Source organism: Gobius niger, assembly GCF_951799975.1.
Source record: "Gobius niger genome assembly, chromosome: 12".
Classification (NCBI taxonomy): Eukaryota; Metazoa; Chordata; class Actinopteri; order Gobiiformes; family Gobiidae; genus Gobius; species Gobius niger.
In genome coordinates, this window is record NC_136863.1 from 17,667,988 (window position 1) to 17,690,350 (window position 22,363).

Sequence of the window (22,363 nt, forward strand, 5' to 3'; positions counted from 1 at the left end):
CCAACTGTTTATACTTTTGAAATAGGGTTATAACTTTCACTCGTTTGTTACCATCTATTAACGGTTAAGTTTTTTCGAAGTTGAAATCACGGGCATCCTCCTGCTCTGGAGTTTCAGCGCAACAGGTGCTTCGAGACGGGACGATGCTTTCAAGGTGGATGGGGATTTTATGGAAATGAAAGCGCGATCCTTCTGTAGTCTCTTTAAACCAAAATATAACTTGTACTACATGGGGAAGTATAGCCTGTCATACACGAGACTTACTTTACAACAGGGATGAACAGAAGATACGTCATGTGTTAAATAATGGGACGCATATGCTGAAGTTTGGCCTATTGTTCCACCCTCTCTTGATGCGTAAACGCCTCCCAGGTGCCCCCGCCTCTCGCTGTCGCGCACTGAAGTGACTGGGACTGGGTGTGAACAGTGAAATTGAACCCACTCTAGTCGTTTGACGGCCCGGAGGACACGTCAGTCTCCCCCGGGTTTAGCTTTAGTTCAGGTGGGCGCGCTGCAGCTCAGTCAGGATGTCTCCCTCCACGTCCCCTCGCTTTATCACAGAGAGGGAGGTGGCCCGCCACTGCACCAAGGACTCATGCTGGGTACTATTAGGGACCAGGGTGTACGATGTGACCAACTTTTTGAGGATGCACCCGGGCGGGGAGACACTCATACTTCGCCGGTCGGGGAAGGACATCAGCCGGGAGATAGAGGGCCCCCCACATCGGCACTCGGAGAACGCGCGGCGCTGGATGGAGCAGTACTACATCGGAGAACTGGACAGGGACAGCGGCAGCGAGGAGGCACAGGTACACACCTAACTACGGGGCTGGGCTGCGTGCCTCACCTGACGCGAGCCATTAAAATAAGCTGACATCACTGTCCTCTCTGCTCACTGGCAGTCTGTGGGACCAGGAAGCTATGACACTGGGCTTGTTTGACTAGCTTTCAGTTTTCATCTGATCTTTAGTGTTAAATGCATTGCCCCGGGCCGGGAGGGCTGTGTGTACTCTGTGGGGGACATCCTTGAGGCAGGGGCTGTGCTTGTGTTGTGTAGAAGTCTGTTTTGTTGTTAAAGTCAATAGCCTCTTTATGCCTCTCCAGCAGCCATTTACCTTGCTTCTTCCTGAAAAACAAAAAACAAAAAACAATTAAATACAATTAAAACAATCATTTTTTAATTGTGTATACCACTTAGTACCCGCACCATTAATGCTACACAAAACGACCACATCAAATTACAAAGCTGTTTGCCATTTTTGCCAAATATTTAGCAATTTATTTATAGACCAATTCTGGAAAAATAACTTCAAATCAGTGTTAAATGAGTCCAATACTTTATCAAGCTACAGTACATAGTGTCACAGATAATGACAGCACCCTGGTTTTAGACATTGCCCATGTATCCAGGTGCTTGTGTGGAACAGGTCAGCTGCGTCACCACAGGATAGGCAAAACAGAGGAAAATGTCAAACCACAAGGATTTTCCGTGGAATACCTGCTCTGTCCGTGTGCCATATTTGTTTCTCCTGTCACAGCGCATTAAGGGAGTGCAATTACCATTCATAGTCACTGTGTTTGCCAAATATTTAAGCTGCTCTAAGGTGGTGGTAAACCGACAGGGCTCAGTGGCAGCAGGTGTAATCGCCTTGGGCTGGTATTTTCCGGGGGCCTTTGGGTGATACTCCCTTTAGGTGGATTTCTCTGCTTACTCAGCTCTCGATCTCCATTGATTTCATGGGAGGAGCAGTGGATAAAGCAGAGATTGGGTTTAAGTGCTTGTGTAATTTTGATGAGAGCAAAGGGTACAGGTGGAAGGGTAAGGACGGGGCTGGGACAGGTACATGGGCGGGGACTGCTGCTGCTGCTGCTGTTAATGAATGATTCAGGACAAGTGTGAGAGACAATCCAGAGAGAGAGAGAGAGAGTGTGAGGGGGGGAGTGGAACTGGTTTGTCTTGTCCTTGTTGGAATAGAGGGAATTCAAACAGGACAATTTTAAGGAAAACTGGATTGTAACTTGAGTCCACACCCAAATTTAGCTCTAGTCGTGTTCCTGGTGATGCCGGAGAGGGAGTGAGCCGGGAATGAACAAAGGAGTTTGCATAAATCTCTTTCTGTCAGAGTGACATTTACATGTCTTACCCACTCAATGCATTTTGTCATGTGTCAGTCATTAGCTGTAAGCCAAAGTGTGCACATTAGGACCACACAAATTCATATGTTACATGGGTTGTAGAAGTACTGTGTCATCTTGGTGGCATTTCATTTTATTACATTTTAACAAGTCAAAGTCACATGGCATAGTTTTCCAGCATCTAGATCTGCCATTGGATCTTATCAAATTGCATTGTATTGAATTGAAATTTATTCTATAATCTAATTAAAAGGTAAATGTAGACGAAAGGTTTCATTTTTTTTTTTCTAGTAATACTACTTTATTACTGTCTCATAAGTCTCCCACGTGGTTGACCTTTGTATATTGTAGTACAATGTCAGAGTTACTCTTACAACATGGAATTTTGTTGACAGCTGTAGGCGTTGGTCGACAGTTGAGTAATTATTTGCTGCAGGAACATTTGTTTTTTGTCATGTTGAGGGAAGCATATTTCCAAAGTTCATCATTTAGGCAGGTGCGCATGGGCTACACTGAGCATACGACTGCACTCAGACAATAATGCGCACATTTAAAAAAGTGTGACCCCCTCACAATTGTATGTTCGAACAACAGGAATTGAACGACTTTATAATTCTTCAGTAATTCTAACCCTGCATAATGAGTGTAAATTATAAGGGAACATGGGTAGTCATTTCTTGGTAATAATGTGGTAAAAACAAGACTAAAAATGCATTCATTCTTTTTACCATTGTATATCCACCCTTTTACCGTGTTGATACTGTGCTGTGTGGTAAAAGTTGAATCAGCTTGTTATATATTGGCCACGTTTAGATGTTATTCAAAGACAAGTGTCCTATTAATCCAGTGGGTGTTGTCTGATTTTATAAGCCACCAACAGAACACAATGGAGGCTTATGGCTGGCATGAAGTTTGGAGTGACTACTGCGGTCATGGGACCGTGCCGTACCCATGTTTGATTCACTCCACCATTTCTTTTTGTTAATGAAATATATTCTCTGTATAATGACACATCCTAGTGGTGATAATTAACCCACTGGGGCCAGAAGAGGTCAGTTTGTAGTGTTGTGAAATGAACTGTGAAACTTAAATGCTAATTTTAGCTGCTACTTGCCCAGAAGTCACATCTGTCACTCACAGTTTTAAAGAAGTAAATATTATATTACAGAAAGCCACTATTATTTGTTTGCATTGACTCATGACTCTATCTAGTGTTTCATAGAAGCATCTTGATGATAAGCGTTGATGTGGACAGATATTTCTTTATGGCTAATACTGATGTTTTTCCCTTTAAGTCAGTTGTGGTGATAATTGGTTAATACAAAAGACACTTTTCATTTCACTGCCTAACCAATTTATATTTAATATTTCGGGTAAAGTGTTCCAGTTTGCTATAATGACAAATCATAATACTTGCATTAGAATATATAAACCAGATCACGTTCTGAAAAACAGACATATATGTGCACATATAGAAGTTGCCATCACTGCCTCTGTCTTTTAAAACATATTTTTGTAATCCCATCTAATTAGCGGAGTTTGATGCTATTATGAACAGTATCTCATCTCTACCTGTTGTTCCTCTCTCTTCTCTATCTATGTAATTCAGGATTTATCAATTACTTTCATACTGATTTTTGTAATTGATGACCCAACCCTTGCGTACTATGTTTTTGTATTTTCTATATCCACTTGACTTGTGGTAAATTGTGTTCACCAGCAGGATATTGTTAGGATAAGGAGTAGCAGGTAAGAAGGGTGAGGTTAGTTAGATCTGACAATTCACAAACTGGATTTTACAATCATGACTTCAGTTGGTTTTTTTCAGCGTTTGATCTCTGATTTCAGGCCATTGTGCCCTAATCAGCAAAGTTTGTTTGTTTTAGTGCTGATGGGCGGGGCATTTATCTGTGAGGTTAAGAGTGGGTTTACAATCAAACACTGTTACTGTTTGCACCATCAACAACCTCACTGGAATAGAGTCTGATGCCTTCATTTTAACTGTGGCCCTTTCTGAAGCCTAGACAGGCCTCTTTTACAAAGCTTTTATTCAGCTGAATGTGAGGTGACTGTGTCAGCCCAGACTCACGCCATATGTCAGCTGGGACGGACTCCGGCCAAGACCCTGAATGAGGATAAGTGCTAGACAATGAGTGTGCAACATGCAATTGTTCCCCCTGGGACATGCCTAAGTTAATGGCATGTGGTGCAGGTAATTTAGACACAGCAGGTTTAAACTGAGTAATTTGTGGGCTATGTAAATATGTTACTTTGCTTCAGCTGAAAGATTATGTGAGAGGCTCCTTTGAAAACGGATTGGACGTGCTCCAGTTTTACATAAGTATGTCATATGCATTAAACTTAGTTTAAGATGGAGTATGGTGGATAATGCATCCGTGAATGTGGTGCTCAACAGGATACTTTGTGTAGTTTCAATGCGTGATTCTGAATGAAGTTATTACTGACAAAATGTCAATATTTAGAAACATATCAGTGAATTTAAGTATTTAGGAGAGTAACCGACATTAGCTAAATGCAGAAAAGTGCTCATGAGTGCAAAGGCACATATGCAGTGACGTCATAATGACAGAGGACTTGTGGGAGATGACCGGGTCACGCTGGCGACAAGTGGAATGTACATTTTCATATTCTTCTCAATGATGTGATTGTCTTGGGAAGTGCCATCAGAGGCTAAGGCAGGAAATGCTCTCAGCAACAGGATCTTCACCAGATACCATCAGATATGGGGCGACAGTGGTGCAGATGGTAGAGTGGGGCGTCTCATGATTTGAAGGTCAGGGGTTTGAATCCCACCTCCTGAAGATGTGTCTTCACTCACCTTGCCTCCAGTGTCTGTGTACATTGGTGTATGAATGAGTTTGAATGGGTGACTGGTTCCCTGCTGTAAAGCGCTTTGTGTGCCTAAAGTGGGTGGAAAAGTTGCGACCATTTCAACGTAATGTAATATAATGGGTCTAGTGTGAGGTTATTTACTTCTACAGATTGATATTTTTTTTAAAATAATTTAAATAATTATTTGGATAAAAAACAAAAAAAAAACAGATACAGATACAGATTTGTTCAAGTTTGCATATATTGCTTTTATGGCCATAGTGAGCAGTATTTTTCTCACTATGGCCATGTTAGAATCAAGTAAATCCCAACAGAGACTAGGACTGTTGTGTCCTCACACCAGGACCCATTTAGTGTAATCTGCCACAGGACTGGCTGTGGACCTTTAAATTGGCCATTATGTAGATCACGATTCAATTGAAATGTAGTAATTTCCACAGCTCTTTCTTTAATCTCACTGAATTAATTAAGCCATCCAGCTAGATTTTAGGCTGTGTTTCATATTTTTAGTCGGTGTTGTGATGTGTGTTGCCTTATCTGCAGGGCCTTATCTCACATAAAAGTTTATTTGGTTTGACCACCAAAATAAAAAAAAAAGTGCTGACACAGAAATGAATGGAAAGGTGCCCTGCCACTCCTCGGATGTGCACCGCGGTTATCTCCGTAGTCATACATTAGCCGGCACATTGTTTACCTCTGCTACCATGGCGACCGCAGACGGGGTAATGAGCGCTCAGGTGCAATCCCAAGGTGGCTGCGCTCATCACCATGGCGATACCTGGAAAAAGACAGGGACAGGTGAGCCAGACCCCACAGACAGGTGAAGAACTGAACCAATGCTGTGCGCACAATTAGCCCCATTATTTATGGCATTCTGTCAAAAGCAACTCAGGCTCAACAACATATCACAGTATGAGCCAACAGTCTCACAACATTGTTATGATCGTAAATCAGAGATTTACACTTTTAAAATCCCCCCTTTTCGATTCTTTCATATTATCTAATTGTAGATTTTTCTGCAAGGCACTTTATTCTCTTTATTGCTCACAATACTTCTTTTTTCCATGATCTGGAAACCGGACGTATAGTTTGTGTCTGCTCTTCAGTTGTGTGTGTGAAGTAACAAAATCAATATGAACAGGTCTAAATGAGAGTTTGCTCATGACAGGGAGACAGTAGCAGCACGGCTCAACTGGTCTGCAGTGCAGAATTGGAATCCTTTGGTGATGGCCCAAGGGGGAAATTTAACACACCAAGGTTGTTGCAAGAAAACAAGCCGTTGTAAGGTGTGTGAGAAACAGACACACCCAGAGGAGGGAGGGGCGGACTTGGAGAAGAACCGGAGTAACTGTGCCCAGGAAAAGACATTGATGATGGAATTGCTTTTCTCACAAATAGGAAACGGATGTAGAAGCATTGTATCTTTATACTGTATATTGCTCTTTTTATGATACCATTTTCATTTGTGCAACAATTGGAACTGTCCCGATCTAATTAGCAATGATTGTTCATTTTTTCGCCACAACTAAGATTACATTTACGAACATGGAGTTATTGCCAACATTCATAGTTAAAGGGACTATACAGAGTTTAAAAATGGTAAAAGTATGTATTTTCCTCCCCCTACATGTTCCAGCAATGTCCTAATGTGTAGAATGACTTCAGAACTATTCACCACAACTGCCTCTAAAATCCTGCACTGTCACTCAAAACGTTGCGACTTCAATCCGAATTGGCATCATGTTTGAGCTTAAAGAGGGGGTATTATGCTTTGTTCAATCACATAGCACCAGTCTATATCACACTACAATGATGACCAAACCTTCTGTTGGTCTGTAAATGCAGTAAATTAGAATAACTGCCTTGTATAAAATTGCTCTCTCAAAATGGCTGTAGAGAATGTCTTGAAATAGGCCTCTGTCTCTTTAAGAACCTCTGACCCTTTCGGACACGCCCCCTCCACACTCTGTCTGTGGCATCAGTGGGGAGGAGGTTCTGCTGAGGAGCAGTGGTTGGTTACTCGGCTGGTGACAAAAGCTCGGAGGCGTCTCCAGGAGGTGGGGGCGTTCCTAGGAGGACTCAAGCAAACCTATCCCTAAAATGGCCGCCATCAGAGTTTTTACAGATTACTCAAAAATACGTGAATGTGCCAAGGCAACACTTCAGGGATGTTTTTTAATGAGGGAATGACATAATAACATGATGTAAAGCTTGAAAAAAAACATGATGTAAAGCTTGAAAAAGTCGATTTTGCATAATACCCCCCCTTAATATAGAGGGTGCAGTTACACGTATGACCTGAGGTGGCAGTAGTGAGTATAAAATGGACAACTTGCATCTGATTTAGCATTTAACTAAAAAGAGAGAGACTGTTTCACATTGATGCTGTCGTATTTCAAGTATTTCTATAATTTCTCTATTATAAACCTTTTGATGAATTGTTCCCCAATAAGTTACACCCGAAGACGTTTGAGTTTGTACTTTTATTATCAATTGTTAGAATCCATGTTTTTAACAATGTCAAATTGTTTGTTGTCATTTGGGAATAACGGCGAGGTCTGGGGACCCGATGACGCAGCAGAGTTCTTATAGTTGTATTAGTAACCGGAGACCATGGAGGGGCTGGCTACACGGAGCGTCTGATTGTTATGCGTGTGTGTGTAATTGTGTTGTGTATGTGTACGGTTGTGGAGGGAGTGCAGAGTGGAATCTTGAGTGCGGAGAATCAGGTCAGACTGGTTCTGTCTCTTCACCACAGAGACCAGTCATCTCCTTGTTAACACCCAAAAGTCCACACATCTTCAGCTTCAGCAGCAGCAGCTCATGACTGATTGATGTGCCCGCCACCATTTTATCTTTTAGGTGAATAATATGATAGCGCAAAGATAAAAATATTATTGATGTCACAAAATGGGACAATATAGGGGCAATAAAAGATTAAAGCCTATTAGCCATCTGCTTTTCCTAGTCAGCTGATCTTATATAAATGACATTTTTCTGTACGAGATTAACTCAACTACCTCTAATTATAATACTTTATAATTATATACCTATACGTAATTGTCAATGCAAGATGACGGGCATGATCATCTATTCTTTCTTGGACAGCTCAGGGTGAAGGGGGGTGAAGAGCAGGGAGAGACATCCAGCAAATTGTCAGAACCTGGGCGTTAACCCATTTAACCCTCATCGGGGACAGAACAGTGCTCTGTCCAGTTCAGCAGCCTCAACCACTAGGCCATCAGTTGCACATAGTCATCTATTCTTTTACATTAGTAAGTACATTGTTTGGCTTCTTATATTTCATACATTTTTCAATTTTCATATTGATAAATCTCTTTTTTTGATCGAATTCTTTAATTTTGACACATACATGTTTTAAATTTGCCTAAATAATGCTTTTAGGTGTTCATATTAATATGATTGACAACATAGATTTAATTGATTAAAATAAACGGGTGGGCGCTCACAAGCTTTTACTTCTGCCCTCTCCTTTTGAGCAGAATTTTAACTGCTCAAATAAACTAAGTAAACACTAACAGTTACTTATGTTGCATAAAAGAATTAAGGGCAATCAAACCAACAAACATTGGTAACTGACTTTAAGGATGCACAAGTCTGTAATGGGTCTTTAGGCAATAATAATCAAAGGCTCATGATTTTACTGAAAGAAAATAATGTTAATTTAAAATGTGGTGTAAAAGGACATCAAACAGTTAATCAATAATTGTTTGGTGTAATGAATCCATTCAAGAAATGTAACAAAATACACATCACAAATGTCTTTCTACTACGTTTTAATATAAAATAGCTTTCAATTCATTCCTTCAAACTCCACTGCGAAGAAGGAGCTGTAACCTGTACACTCGACGATTACCGTATACAGTATATTTAATGATTATCCTTCTGTTAAGATTTGATTAATTGTACGTTTTTCTTATTTTGTAATTTTATGACATAGACCCACGTGCTCTACCTACGTGTTACTGGATGTTATCAATGTGATCATATCGAACTGGCCCAGTGAGCACAACGTGTGACCTGATGTGGCTGAAAAGTCATAGATGTCGTTGTTGTAAAAGCCTTGTGGAAATTTGACAATGATTTTATTGTTCCAGCTTTTTGGCTATTGGAGCAAATATTTCTGTTTCTTTCATTGTTCTCATTAAGAGCTGCTGAAACAAACCTGTCACTTACAGGAAGCGTATCTGATTTTTCTTTCTACTAGTGAAAAAGCATTCATTTTTTCCTTCAGTATAAAGTAAAAAGTGACGTTACAAAAAAGACCTTCGTGCGCTGTGCATCTAAACTCTTTTTATCGCTGGTGCACTAGCAGGCGAGTTGTTGTTGTTTACATTTCCTGACTAATAAGAATGCCTTTATACTTTTATTGCACTTTTAATCCATTATTTACCATTATGTAGGGATTGGGGTTTTGTAATTGTCATAACCATAAAGTGTCACAGGCTCGGCTCTTTCTCAAACACATCGTTACATACAAGTTGCTCTTGTCGCAGAATGATAAACTATCAGCGCTGGCATCAGTGTTGTCAGCCAGCCAGAGAAGGCATTGACCGAGGGGACAGGTCTTGGTTAAAGTAGCTAATAAAGCCCGTGATCGTCATTCATGATCTAAAGATGCAGAGACCTCTGGAGTCCAAAATGTTCCTTTCAATCGGCTGCTTGAGGCCTGTGTTATCAAAGTTTCCACAGTGAACTTTAACCCTTCTCTTTCTACACATTATCAAACCATGAGCTGATGTTGACACGTACTGCGAGGGGACATGCTAACTTTATGGCCATATTTTGTAAGTAGGACTTTACGATACCAGAAATGTATGTTATAAGCACTTACATCTAACTGGTTACTTAAAGGGACTATACGGAGTTTACAAATGTTACACTTATGTATTTTTCTCCCCCTACATGTTCCAGCCATGTCCGAAGGTGTAGAATAACCACAAGTGCCTCTAAATTCCTGCACTGTCACTCAAAAAGTAGTTACTTCGGTCTGAAGTGCCATCATGCACGAGCTTAATATAGAAGGTGCAGTTACACAAATGACCTGAGCTGGCAGTAGTGAGTATAAAATGGACAACTTGCATCTTGTCCCTTTAAACAGAGCAACATAAAGTAATACATAAAGTAACTCAAACTTAATTATAGAACAGGAATCTATTAAAGTCAGCTACACATACACTTAGACGGCTATTATAATAAATAAAACATGAATAATCATTATAAAAATATAATCAAAGATGAAGACTTTTAACACAAAGTGCCTTCAATTATTATTTCATTATTTAGTCCTCTATGGGTAATAAAGACGTTGTACAAACAAGTTAACCTGCATTTCTGCCCCTGCACTCTCGCTCAGCCTTCGCTCGGCAGTAAACGTGGACTATGTGTATACACAGGAGGGGTGTAGCTGAATTGAGCTCAACAGTCTCACCTTTACCTGAAGGTGCCAGAAGTCACAAGCTCCACAGACCGTTCGAAACTTAAAATATGAAGAGTTTAAAGGTGGCGGCTAATCAGCTATGTGCTAAACACTGACCATAGTGTGGTTATAAATACTAAATTACTTGAAAATACACCAAAAGGCTTTTTCAGTAAGTAAACTTTATTTATATAGGTCACAAAGTGATTTACAGTTGATCATTACAAAATACAAACCGTAAAAACAGTAAAAAATACACAATCATAAACCAAACCTTTTAAACTTTTCGGTTTATTCAGTTTTGGATAAATACTCTATTTAAAATCGTGTGTTTTGTGTCTGTGAGTTGCCACATTGCTGATAAGCTTTAAACTCTTAATACCTGTATTATTATTTTCTAAAGTCTATGGAGATTTTGAAATCCGGCACCTTCAGGTATGGGCTGTGGAGCCCCATTATAGCCCACTATAAATACTGCAGGCATGCACTTTAAGTATGTGTTTATTTGCCAAACAAAGAAAACTATGTAAGACTTAGCTCATAAAACATCTCCTTTGTCTTTGGCCCTTGATAAACACAAGTTATTCACTTGTAAGACGTCTGTGTCTGAGGTGACACTAGGACCGCTATCCTTCTGACTGGATGAGACACAGACCGATATTTATGAAATTTACAATGTACAAGACACTACTAAAATAGTTGCCAACTATTTCAATAATCGATTAGTTGTTTCAGCCATAGTTAAGAGAGAAACAGAATCCCATGTCTCTCTCTGACATTTCAACTACAATGAAAGAGCTAAGTATTGTTATGAGCATGACATTCTGGAGGAAAGTGCTGCAGTTGTTTCTTGTGATGCTTTGTTACTCCATGTTATATCAGCTTGTTGAGATAAAGACCTTTGTAGTGTCTGTGTGACCCCTCTCATCAGTGTAACCAGTGCCCAAGGTTATGAAAGCAAAACATAGGTCACCTGCAGCTACAGCTTTTGAACTCCACTTCATATTTAGGCTTTTTTGGGGGGTTGTTATTTACGTTTTCTTTTTTTCTGTTGGTCAGCAATAATTTTATTTTAACTTCTGGCTCAAATGTTTCCGTTGTGAAGTGAGTAAACTAAATGTAAAGTAGATGTCACCTTTTCTCTGATTGATAACTTTAGTGTGGCTCTCAGCTTCAGGCTACATAACGCAGTGGAGGATCACTGCCACGTTTTTACAGCTGCTCACCTTTAGTCCGGCTCACATTTCTCACACACCCTTCAAAGACCTTCTCCACAGTGCCATTATAGCTAATGTATTACTAAAACGACACATTGTTCTAAAGATTAATATATAACCGCAATGGCAGTTTTATTTTCCCCCTCTGTTCTTCACTAAATGTAGGTCGTAGCTAAAATTATTGTGTGTAAATAATGTGTCATCGCTCATTGGTGAATTTTATATTGCATCAGCGACTAGTAGTGAATCCTGTGTGTTTGCAAAGACAGATGTTAATGACCGGCTCGTCAACCGCAAATAGTTTAGCTGTGACTAGTTTATAATTAAAGTCGAAGGGTTGATATTGACATTGTTTCTCCTGCCTCCTCTGCTAAACTGTAGTTCCTGTTGTTGAGACACTACCAAGACGAATAAGACAACAGACAATGGGGAGATGACCCCATTGTCTGTTGTCTTATTCTTATTCGTTTATTTCCCAAATTGAACACAGAGGACTTTGTTTGTGCTCTTTGAGGAGTAGTGTTTGGGATATGGGGATGTATTGCTGGTGACATTTCTTTGCTGATTGTGAATGAGGAGATCTGAGAAGTCACTGGTTAACAGTCTTAATGACCTACTCACCTGCCTGATAACACGAACACTAAAACACAGGAGTTTTATTGGAGCTCGCTGTAGATCCCAATTTAAACTGATTTAAATCAACATAAGACTTCCCGAGATGAAACATAGATTGCATCTATTTTATCTAAAAGTTAAAATAAAAAGATGTTTCAGCCAGATAAACACGTTTGACTAGGTTTGGCACTGGCTGCTGTGTGTATGTGAGACAATACAGCATAATTGTTAAACACATCTGGCCCACAGCTCTAAAGTGACCACATTGATATAACGCAGTTGTACCTGCACTGGGCACTCTAAGCGCTATACTGGCACTTTTTCTGGTGGGGCGTTTATGCCCAATCTAAGGCATCCAGGGCACCAAACTGTCTAGTGCAAGCCATGAACTCCAGTGTGTGCTTGTAAGGGAAAAGGAGTTAAGTATGCTCAAGGACACAGCAACAGTGTGCTCTTTCACGAACTATGATAAAACTGTGACATTAGGATCAGCGGGCAAACACTGTTCCAACAGGACTATTGTCCGTTCTCAAATACAGATGCAACATACTTCGATGTGCCGACGGGAGTGCATGTCAGATGCATTTTAAAGAAAGATGTGGTTTTCCAATTCAGATTGTGGGTTTTTAGACACATGGCTCATAAATTGCACAATTTTGTATTCCTGTCATTTCAGATCAACAATGTGTGCATTTTGAAATCGCTCTTGCTCTACCAAACATTGTTCATCATGGCATGAAAGGGAACTCTTTCATCCACCTCTTGGTTAAATATCAACTGAAGCGAACAACAACGAGGAATGTATGGATTTCAGTCACACAGATTAAGAGAGGTTTGTGCAAACCCTGAATGTGGTATGTTCATCACCATTTTAATGCAATTGTCTTTAAAGGCTGATGCCCAAATCTACAGTAATATTGTACTCCTGAAGTTGCAATGGTCTGACAATGAGGGGAGTGGAAAGTCAACATAAGAGCATTATTCATTGTTTTAACTTGAAGTGTGTACACAGGCACTCCTAAGGGCAGACGTAACGAAGGCCAGTGCACTAACTCTGTTTCACGTATTGACAGAACTTAAAACAGCTTTTACCCCGTGTGGTGAGTAAGTGTAATTCCTAGATTAGATTTTGTAAGTACAACATGACAGCAGTAAGTAGTAACCCGCAGATCTTCTCCTCTGCTCTCACGATGCGCTGGAGGCTCCTGTGGGGCAGGATGCAGCGCTGGCACCGTACCACACAGTGATGCAGCTGGTCAGGAGGCTCTCTATGGTCCAGAGTCTCAAAGCAGACCTTCTAGTTTCTAGAATTATGTGTGAGGGAAACACATTACTTACATATTTGCCATTCATAACCCTAATCCCTGACCCTAACTTCCTGATCGGGGGGACAGATCCTACACATTGTTTCAAATGAGGTATCGCTAAACCCAACCCTACTCCCAAACAGGGGTTAATGTTTGATGTATCATGTTGTGATATTGGGCTATACAAAACAACTCAATTGAAGGTTCTAGTGTGTGTTCGCTGTGTCTGGATCCAGGAAGACTTTTTCTGTTTGTTCAACTATAAATGTATAACTGTATAATCCAGTCACATGTGATGGTGTTGTATGGTGGACTATAAAAATCAAATAAACTGGGGGTTATCTGGAAATAGAGAGTGATACAGAGACATGCATATGCAGCATGATTGTCATAAAGAAAGTTTTATTGTCAACAATACTTTTATATCGATCAAAGGTAGAATCATAAAACTCTAATCAAATAAGTGTAAATGATGGGTGCAGCAGGTGCCTCTAAAGTTGTGCATGACTTTTTTGTTTTTCACTTTCAGTGCACTTGTACAGGGGCCTGCCAAACTGAGGTCTGGCGTTTCACACCTGTCTAAGCCACAAACATTTTTATTCTTGCGTCATTGTGTACGGGAAATTAAAGAGGAACATTTAACAGTGGATAAAGGCTAAAGGTCTTCCTCTTTCTTCTGACCTCCCCGGTGCATGTTCCCTCTATGAGTTCCTACATGGCACAATTAAAGCATTAGATCAGGGTTAGCCAGGTGAACACTGTTAGAACGCTTTTTAAATTATAAATCATTTATAAGCGTATACAAATTCATTTACAACTACATTACTACGCCATTTATATTAACCAAACATTCCGTTTTATAAAGCACACAATTTAAACAGAAATCATAAATGAAGCGTGTAAAAAAGGGATGTAGCCTCTGTGGCCAGTGGGAAATAGTTTAACATCGAGCTTAGGGTGGTGATCGAGGCTTTTAGACATTGAGGTTATTTTTTTTTTACTATTTGCTCACTCCAATAGCAAGCTCTGAGAAGAGATTGTAAGGCGTGTATTTGTGTTGCACGCTAAGCACACAAATGATTGGCTGACTTAAGTATTAAATATATATATACAGCAGATAGTTTCTCATATTGGCAAATGATATTAGATACAATTAGATCAAGGAGATCGAGGGGGAACGATTGTAATGAGGCTTGTGCATTAGATAAGTGATTCCCTACATTCTTTGTCTTGCGGTCCACTTGAATCTTTCTTTAATACTCAGAGTAGTCGTGTTCAAACGGAAGCTAAAATATTCACCTTCTAATGGAAAACATATGCTATGTGGTTCTTTGTCTAATACAAAATAATTCCAAGGACTCAGTTTCAATGAGGATACAGTATTATTGTGGTTAGGGATATTGTACTATGTGTTTGTTTTTCCAGATACATGATTTCACGATCAGATACCAGGCGTGGCTTTGTATGTCAAAACACACTGCCAATGTATGTGCCAATCTTTGTTTTTCTTTTGTTCATTGCATTTATTTTACACTGTAAATAGAACATGCCAACCCTGCCGGTCCGTAGATTACCTTCTCTATATTCTTGTGTTTTTTTGTCGCCCGGTTATTGCACCCGACTGTAGGTTTTTCCCTAGACTTGAATTGCCTTCGAACAACTATTTTTAGTATTTAAGGAGACCTTGTGTTATTCAGTGATTTTCAAGACCTTCCTTCCTGTTCAGGCATTTACACAATTGGCCGCTGGATCAGGGCAGATACCACAGGTTTGGTAACAGAGCTCCTCCCTTCAGATTCCTCAGGTGAGGAGCTGACCACACCTCTCTCCAGACGACAGTGCACTCAAGTGACCATTGAGTTCCATGTGCGCACTGCGGAGTCAGTCCCACTGCTTGTTTTGGTGTGTCCTACTAGCAAGTAAAACGAATTGTCTCTATTGGCCAGTTTGGGCTTTGCATTGTTGCTTTGTATAGGTTGACTGACTAAACATGGGAGAAATTTCTCAAAATACTCCGATCATGTGAGAAATGAAATATGGATCACTATTTGGATAAAGGAAAGCCAGTATCACTGCTGATGTAATATAGCCAATCACAGGCTTCCAGATAACAACAATGTGTGACTCACTTCAGAAGGCTTCAGCTCAGGTTTTAATGGTCACAGCCTCAATCTAAAATCAAGACAACATTAACAACAATATGTGCCATGCAAACTTACTCCATGTAGCTTTTCTAATTAGATGTAAGTGATTTGTGCAGTATTTGTTGGCAGGGAGGGGAGAAGTCAATCATCTAGTTAATCTTGTATTTAGCAGGGTGACAGCGGAGGTGTAGCGTTGCCTCTGTAGGTGTGGGATTGCTCTGAACAAAACGGGGAGACCTGCTGTGACTAATGGAGTGTGGGGGGGAACTGCCTAATGTTTCACTGAGACTGTGGGAAACTCCTGTAGAGGGAAGGCAAAACTCATCTGGATGACGCCGGCTGATTCTCATAGATCTGAATTGTCACATGGGGGGCAGTATAAAGCAGTAAAAAAGTTGCGCTTTGTAGTAATTGACAGAGTGCGTGACAAAGAAGGAAATATTTAAAACCACATTGTGTTGCGGTGGTATTGTTTGAGCAGCATTTTTGGGAAATGTGAAACCAGGCCAGTGTGGCAAAAAAAAACTTCGGTCACCACTGAATCACACCACTGGAGACCCTTTTAAAAAAAAATGACATTTTATCTGAAACCCACTTTATCCTCAGCTGCAGTGGAAACTTTTGCACTGACACTGACCGATGAATGTAGTGAGCAGAGCTGTGTGCTGTAGTAATGTACATGATATACAACATGTGAAGAGTACAAAGTTCAGCTGAATAGAAATGCCGTAATGGGCAGCGTGAGTCACTTTGTACACAGTCATTATTATGCTGTTTTTCATATTATGACAGCCTTATGGCCTACAAGGAGAATTAATCCCTGAACCAATATTATACTTTCATTGCATGCATTTGTTTTTTATTTTTTATTTTATTACGTTACGTTAATGAATGAATTAAGTTTTGGTAGTTTAACCGTGTGCCATGGCTCTACTAATTGATGGATGGTCCCATAATCTTGAAAATTGAGGGTTTTGTTATACTATTGTGAAACAGGGCAAGTGTAAAGTCAAATGGTTGTGCTGTGTTGTCCAGATTTACACTAATTAGATTGTCTGCTTTTGCTGGTGCTTCTATTGTTGTCAAAAATACTCGATGCTTGAATATCTTTAGGGGGAAACCTTGACTTTTTGACATATTATACTCATCAATAATTCTTTCTTATTTTGTCTTGTTTTCTCCAGACTTTGAGAGAGCGAAGGAACGGTCACACACAGACAGAGGAGACTAAGAAGAGCAAAGGCGACGAGGAGGACTCGATGTACAACCGCTGCAGCCCGGTGGACATGGACAAGGTGAGGGAAAGCAGAGCACTGAACCCACGTGCCACGGGGGCAGTGGCAAACAGGTCATTCACCCGGGTTTTCCCAAAAACAACCACTCTTTTCTCACACTGTGGCAGAGAGAACTATAAAGTACTGTTTTTCAGGTTTTATTTTTGTTGTTTAATCTGATGCATAACCTAAGAAGCCTTTCAAAACACATGTCTAGTATTAGTGTTTTAATCTTTCACACTTCCTTTATTTTGATCTATATTTTACTCGTGACAGTCAGATTGAAGCACCACTTTACTTTCTATCTCTTTATGCATCCACATTGGAGTAACCACCTGATCCTCTTTTGGTCGCACTGCACAACCATTTAGGCCTTTGTCCCACCTACATAGATGCCCTGTTTAAATGATTGGCACAAAGTCACATTAGTAAAGAAAAGACAGATTTACTGTCACATCATTTATACGTACTTCTCGCATTCATGTATTGTCATATCTTTGGATGGGACTATTTTGTGACCCTGCTCCAAACTAATCTGTGGCCACTGCTGACCTGAGGCAGAAAGAACGGGACGTGCCACCCTAAACACACCCACTGCATCACTTTATGCACCACTTCTTTTACTACAGCTATCCGTCATTTGCATTCGGAAAGCAACACTTCCTAGTATAATGTTTGCACTCGTCAGCAGCCGCACGGACTTAATCCTGCCCTTATACAATATTCACTGAACAAAACAATACTGATTTGGGCTCATGTGATTTGATAATTTGTCAGGCTCAGCATACCAGGTCCTGCACAGCACAATGTGACGATAGAGACAACCTGTCCGGCTGGTTGTTGCCTGGTATCAGATGTTTGAGGGAGATGCATTGCTCCGTATTTGTCGGCATTGATTCTAATACAAAAGCCATTCACTAATTATGTGATGACGCTTTGTCAGATGCAGACATTGTGCGCTGGTAATAGGCTTGTGTAAACTGATACTGATTCTACATCTTTATTGTTTGACCGCAAGCCACATGGTGAAAGACAGGACACTATGCTAAGACCTATAGTATTGTTTTGTTGTCATAGCAAGCTCAAACTTTCAGACAAAGAGGCTGGGCATATGTCCTGCATCTTGTCAGTGCAGTGCTTTCTGTGTGCAAGCCAGCCTCAGTCAAGAATGTAAGGCATGGTCCTTTGCAACAATGAAACCCAGTTCATTTCGTCTACACACCAACCGAAAGTCTCCACACAGCTCTGACATTGTCCCATTTTACTCAATCTGCACCATCATATGTTAGTAATGCTATTACTCTGCTAGGAATGTGTCAGCCTCATGCCTTTTTTGAGTTTGCAACTTCTCTCAGCAGCGACTGGTGATAGTGGTCACAAGTGTTATTATCAAGTGACACACTTTTTCACTTCCTATTCCTGCATTCAGGCATGAGACTCAGGGGTTATAGCTCTTTTAGGGTTGCTTGCTGTCAGCACAAAGTGGCATTATTGTCAATTCTCTTTGGGAAATAAATGACGAGCGAAAGCTGATAATGCTTTACTTTTATGGCCATTGGCTTGTAAACCCTGGGCTGTGGCTGTGTAAGTGTAAATCTTTACAGCCGTCAAATGAGTCGAGTTTGAGAAGCATCGAATGCATGACCTGAAGAGTTTAAATATGCTGCTTTCACATGCGGCCTGTCAAGTTTAAATTTGTCATTACTTATGGTTTACATGGAAATGAAGAGAGATTATAAACAAAACACGTGCAATAATATGATTTGTCATTCTTTGACCTCAATAGATTCTGGAACATGTTTGTCATACATCCTAATTGGCAACATGCTTCTGTGCGTCAAGTAAGGATGTATAATACGGCAATGGCAATCATCTGAAACTTTATCTGACCATAGTAAACACTTGTTTGGTAATCATTGGATGTGAGTTCCCTCTTCCTGGTTTGTTTGATCAGACCCATCGGATTATGCTGTTTATCTGTGCTGCCATCTGCTGGACAGTTTGCTCCTTTGGTACGACAGATCAGCATCCTTGTGTCTGACCACCTGTGGCTTGTTTGTCCAGGATCTAGTGGACTGGAGGAAGCCTCTGGCGTGGCAGGTTGGACATCTGAAAGAGAAGTATGATGCGTGGGTTCATCAGCCTGTTGACAGACCTATCAGACTGTTTGGAAACGCCTTCATGGAAGCCAGCACAAAAACCTCCTGGTGAGTCATGTTGGCTGCAGAATATGTTTTGGTTTTCATGTAAACATATTTAAGTGAACCCCAAAGTGCAGAGTAAAAATGTTGGAGGCCACAGGTCATGTCATGTGCTAAAAGTTACAGAGAGTTTTTAGGTGAAGCTGCAAGGTTAGGAAAATGAAAAATGCACCTTAAAGTTACATGCAAGTATGTGTCTCCTCTGCAGGTACTGGGTTCCCATAGTGTGGATGCCTTTAGTTTTTTATCTAAGTTGGTACTGCTACACGACACTGGCAAAAGGCACAAGCAGGATAGACATCACTTCAGGTGAGATACATCGTCAACTTCCACACTTTCATTTCCTGTTTGCAGTGTCACTTTCCATTGCCAATGTTCAATGTGTGCCTGAACACAATGCACCTGTTCATTTTCAGTGCGTGTGCCCAGGCTCCCTGTTTTGTGCTATTTTTGCACAAATTTAGTTTTGTTGTCCAGCATAAACACATTGCATGGCGATCAATGTGCTGTGATTCATTTTTGTATTAGAAACACTTTTGTGAATGCACTCAAAATTATACAGAAATAGAGTGAGCTTAAACACAATAATAACCCTCTGAATACTGTTGTCTCCCTCCCTTCAGATTTCTCCATCCCAGTTCATAAGTACCTGTTCCCAGTGCTCTTCATGATGGGCTGGTTCCTCTGGTCCTTCATCGAGTACTGCATCCACCGCTTTGTCTTTCACATGAAGCCACCGGCCCATAACTACTACCTCATCACCATACACTTTCTTCTGCATGGACAGCACCACAAGGTAACCACAGCTAGACCTGTTGTAAACCCTGGAAACACTGTGATTTGTGCCAAAACAAAGTTGTTGATTTCTCTGTTTTTGTGCAGTCTCCATTCGATGGCTCCAGGCTGGTCTTCCCGCCCGGCCTGGCCTCCTTTGTGGTGGGAACCTTTTACCTGACGCTGAGGAGCACGCTTCCAGAGATGATGGGGATGTCCATGTTCGTGGGAGGTCTTTGCGGCTATGTTGTGTACGACATGATCCACTACTATCTCCACTATGGCTCACCAAAGAAAGGCTCATATTTGTACAGCCTCAAGGCCTACCATGTCAAACATCATTTTGAGCACCAAAAAACAGGTGAGCCTCCAAACAACGAAACAGAGTGATGAACCTATTTTAATAACAGATTGTTCTTGCTTTGATACTCTTGTTAGTCTAAACTTGATATTATACAGTATTTACTCTTATTTTGTCTTTCTGTCTACCAGGTTTTGGAATCACCACCACATTCTGGGACCATCCCTTTAAAACGCTCATCCCGGATGAAAAGTTCTAACCCACAAAAGGCTCCAATGAAGGGCCTTAGGACTAATCAGACACCGTTTTTAGGAAACAGCCACTTATTGAACCGCCTTGAGCTTCTTCATTCCCTGCAGCCACAGCTTTTTCACAAACCTGATGTGCCTCTGAGACTCCGATAACTCATGTGTTAATAATGCCTTCCATCCAGCCAACATGTTCCTGTGCTCTGTCGTGGGGCTGTGTCAAATAATCCTGCCACTTCCCGATCCTGCAGCTACTAGGAGTTTAATATTTGGGAAGGTGTTTGTCTATAGTGTTTATGATACACACAGCTGAAAGTAACAATTGAGACAAAAATCCCCCCCTCTGCCATAGTTTTTATAAAAGGAAAAGTAAGTGATTGGTGGTGGGTGAAAGTATGAGAGGGATAAAGCACAAGTGGCAAAATAAAAAGAAAGTGATACAGACAGAGTTTTAAGCCTCAAGAAAAATACATGAGACCCTATAGTGTCATTTGATCAGGTTAACTAACTCAGGAATTACAACTGTGTACTGCTCCAGACCCCTGTCCATAAGCCCGCACTTCTGATTTAGCTCATTACACACTGTTCCAGCGCTGTAACAATGGACACTTCACAACAGACGTGAACGGGAAACATGCACCTTTGAATCTTTGAACATGCTGAATTGAGATTTAATTTATTAATTCATAGCGAGACGAGATTATGCTACTGTAGTGTGCTAATAAAATGTACTGTCATGTTGTGTATAACAGAGTTAAAAACCACTGTGGTGATTTATTTTTGAACGTCTCTTGTAAGACTTAAAAATTATCAAAGATGTAAAAAAAATGTGTAACATGGGTTGTACAGGAGAGACTTGCTCCGGCTTTATGTTGTCACAGGGACCGGTGTTGTGTGAAAGGTGGGGCAGAAACAATTTCCACAAGTGTTTATGCCCGGAGGATTAAAGATGAGGCATGAGGCCGTTGCATCAGACCTCCTGCTGTGGGTATCACAGTGCCAAGAATACAGCCAATTGACGTCAGACTTTAATGACATCTAGACTTCAAATTCAGGGTGAATAACCATCAGCTTTTTAAACATATGTGCTGAAAAAGGCCACTGAGATCCCAGCAGTATGACGATAGTTGACACTTCTGACTGGAGCAGGAGGTTTTCAATGCAACTGGCTGATCCTCAGAGCCCTGATAACTAAAGCAGAACAAAGCTTTATACATTGCATAATTTGGAAAACAGGACAGCCTTTGTGATTTTTTTTATTTCTAGCAAAACCAAATATATTGTATATATTTTACAATGTAAAATAGACGTATGGATATAGATTACCTCACAACATGATGCTTTTCTGATCTTTCTCACTGCAGAGAAATAACATCCATGTAGCTGTGGCAAATCACTGTTGTGTCATACTCTGTTTATTAACAGTATATAAATAACGGGTGTCAAATGAATGTAAAAAACATGACGAATCAGCTCAATACACCATAAAGGCACTGTCACAAAGAAACAAAAATGTGTTAGTAACGACAATGGACATAACCGTGATGATGATATTAAGGAATTTATAATGATTTTGAATAGCCGCTTTGAAAAGTGAAATGATTTCACCTGTTGGAAGTCAAATCTTATTTATATGTATTTAAAAGGAATAACAGCTTGAGCTTGGATTCTGTCAAGTGGCCTTTCTATGTGCTTAACAATAATGCGTCAAGAATGACATTTTCTAAATCTGTTTACCATATAACTTTTATTTTTTAATTGTAAATTGTCTATGCAAATGCGAATGTGTTTGTAAATAAATGTCTATTGTACATTTCTTGAGGCTTTCTTTGTATTTGATATTGCTGCGGAGT

General features: G+C 40.4%; 1 protein-coding gene across 1 annotated transcript; it reads left to right on the plus strand.

Annotated features, from left to right (window-relative positions):
- Positions 1 to 393: 393 nt before the first annotated feature.
- Positions 394 to 20,808, plus strand: fa2h (fatty acid 2-hydroxylase). Its single transcript, XM_079567750.1, has 7 exons — positions 394 to 809; positions 16,897 to 17,007; positions 19,051 to 19,193; positions 19,396 to 19,496; positions 19,811 to 19,983; positions 20,070 to 20,322; positions 20,454 to 20,808. The coding sequence occupies exons 1-7, from the start codon at positions 528 to 530 to the stop codon at positions 20,519 to 20,521; spliced, it is 1,131 nt and encodes a 376-aa protein (XP_079423876.1). The 5' UTR covers positions 394 to 527; the 3' UTR covers positions 20,522 to 20,808.
- The last annotated feature ends 1,555 nt before the right edge of the window (positions 20,809 to 22,363 follow it).

What these genes read in the sequence shown, in the direction of transcription:
- fa2h (XM_079567750.1), top strand. Translation starts at nt 528, where the DNA reads ATGTCTCCCTCCACGTCCCCTCGCTTTATCACAGAGAGGGAGGTGGCC. An exon ending in GCGGCAGCGAGGAGGCACAG is followed by an intron (nt 810 to 16,896) that starts GTACACACCTAA and finishes TGTTTTCTCCAG; the next exon opens with ACTTTGAGAGAGCGAAGGAA. An exon ending in GCCAGCACAAAAACCTCCTG is followed by an intron (nt 19,194 to 19,395) that starts GTGAGTCATGTT and finishes TCTCCTCTGCAG; the next exon opens with GTACTGGGTTCCCATAGTGT.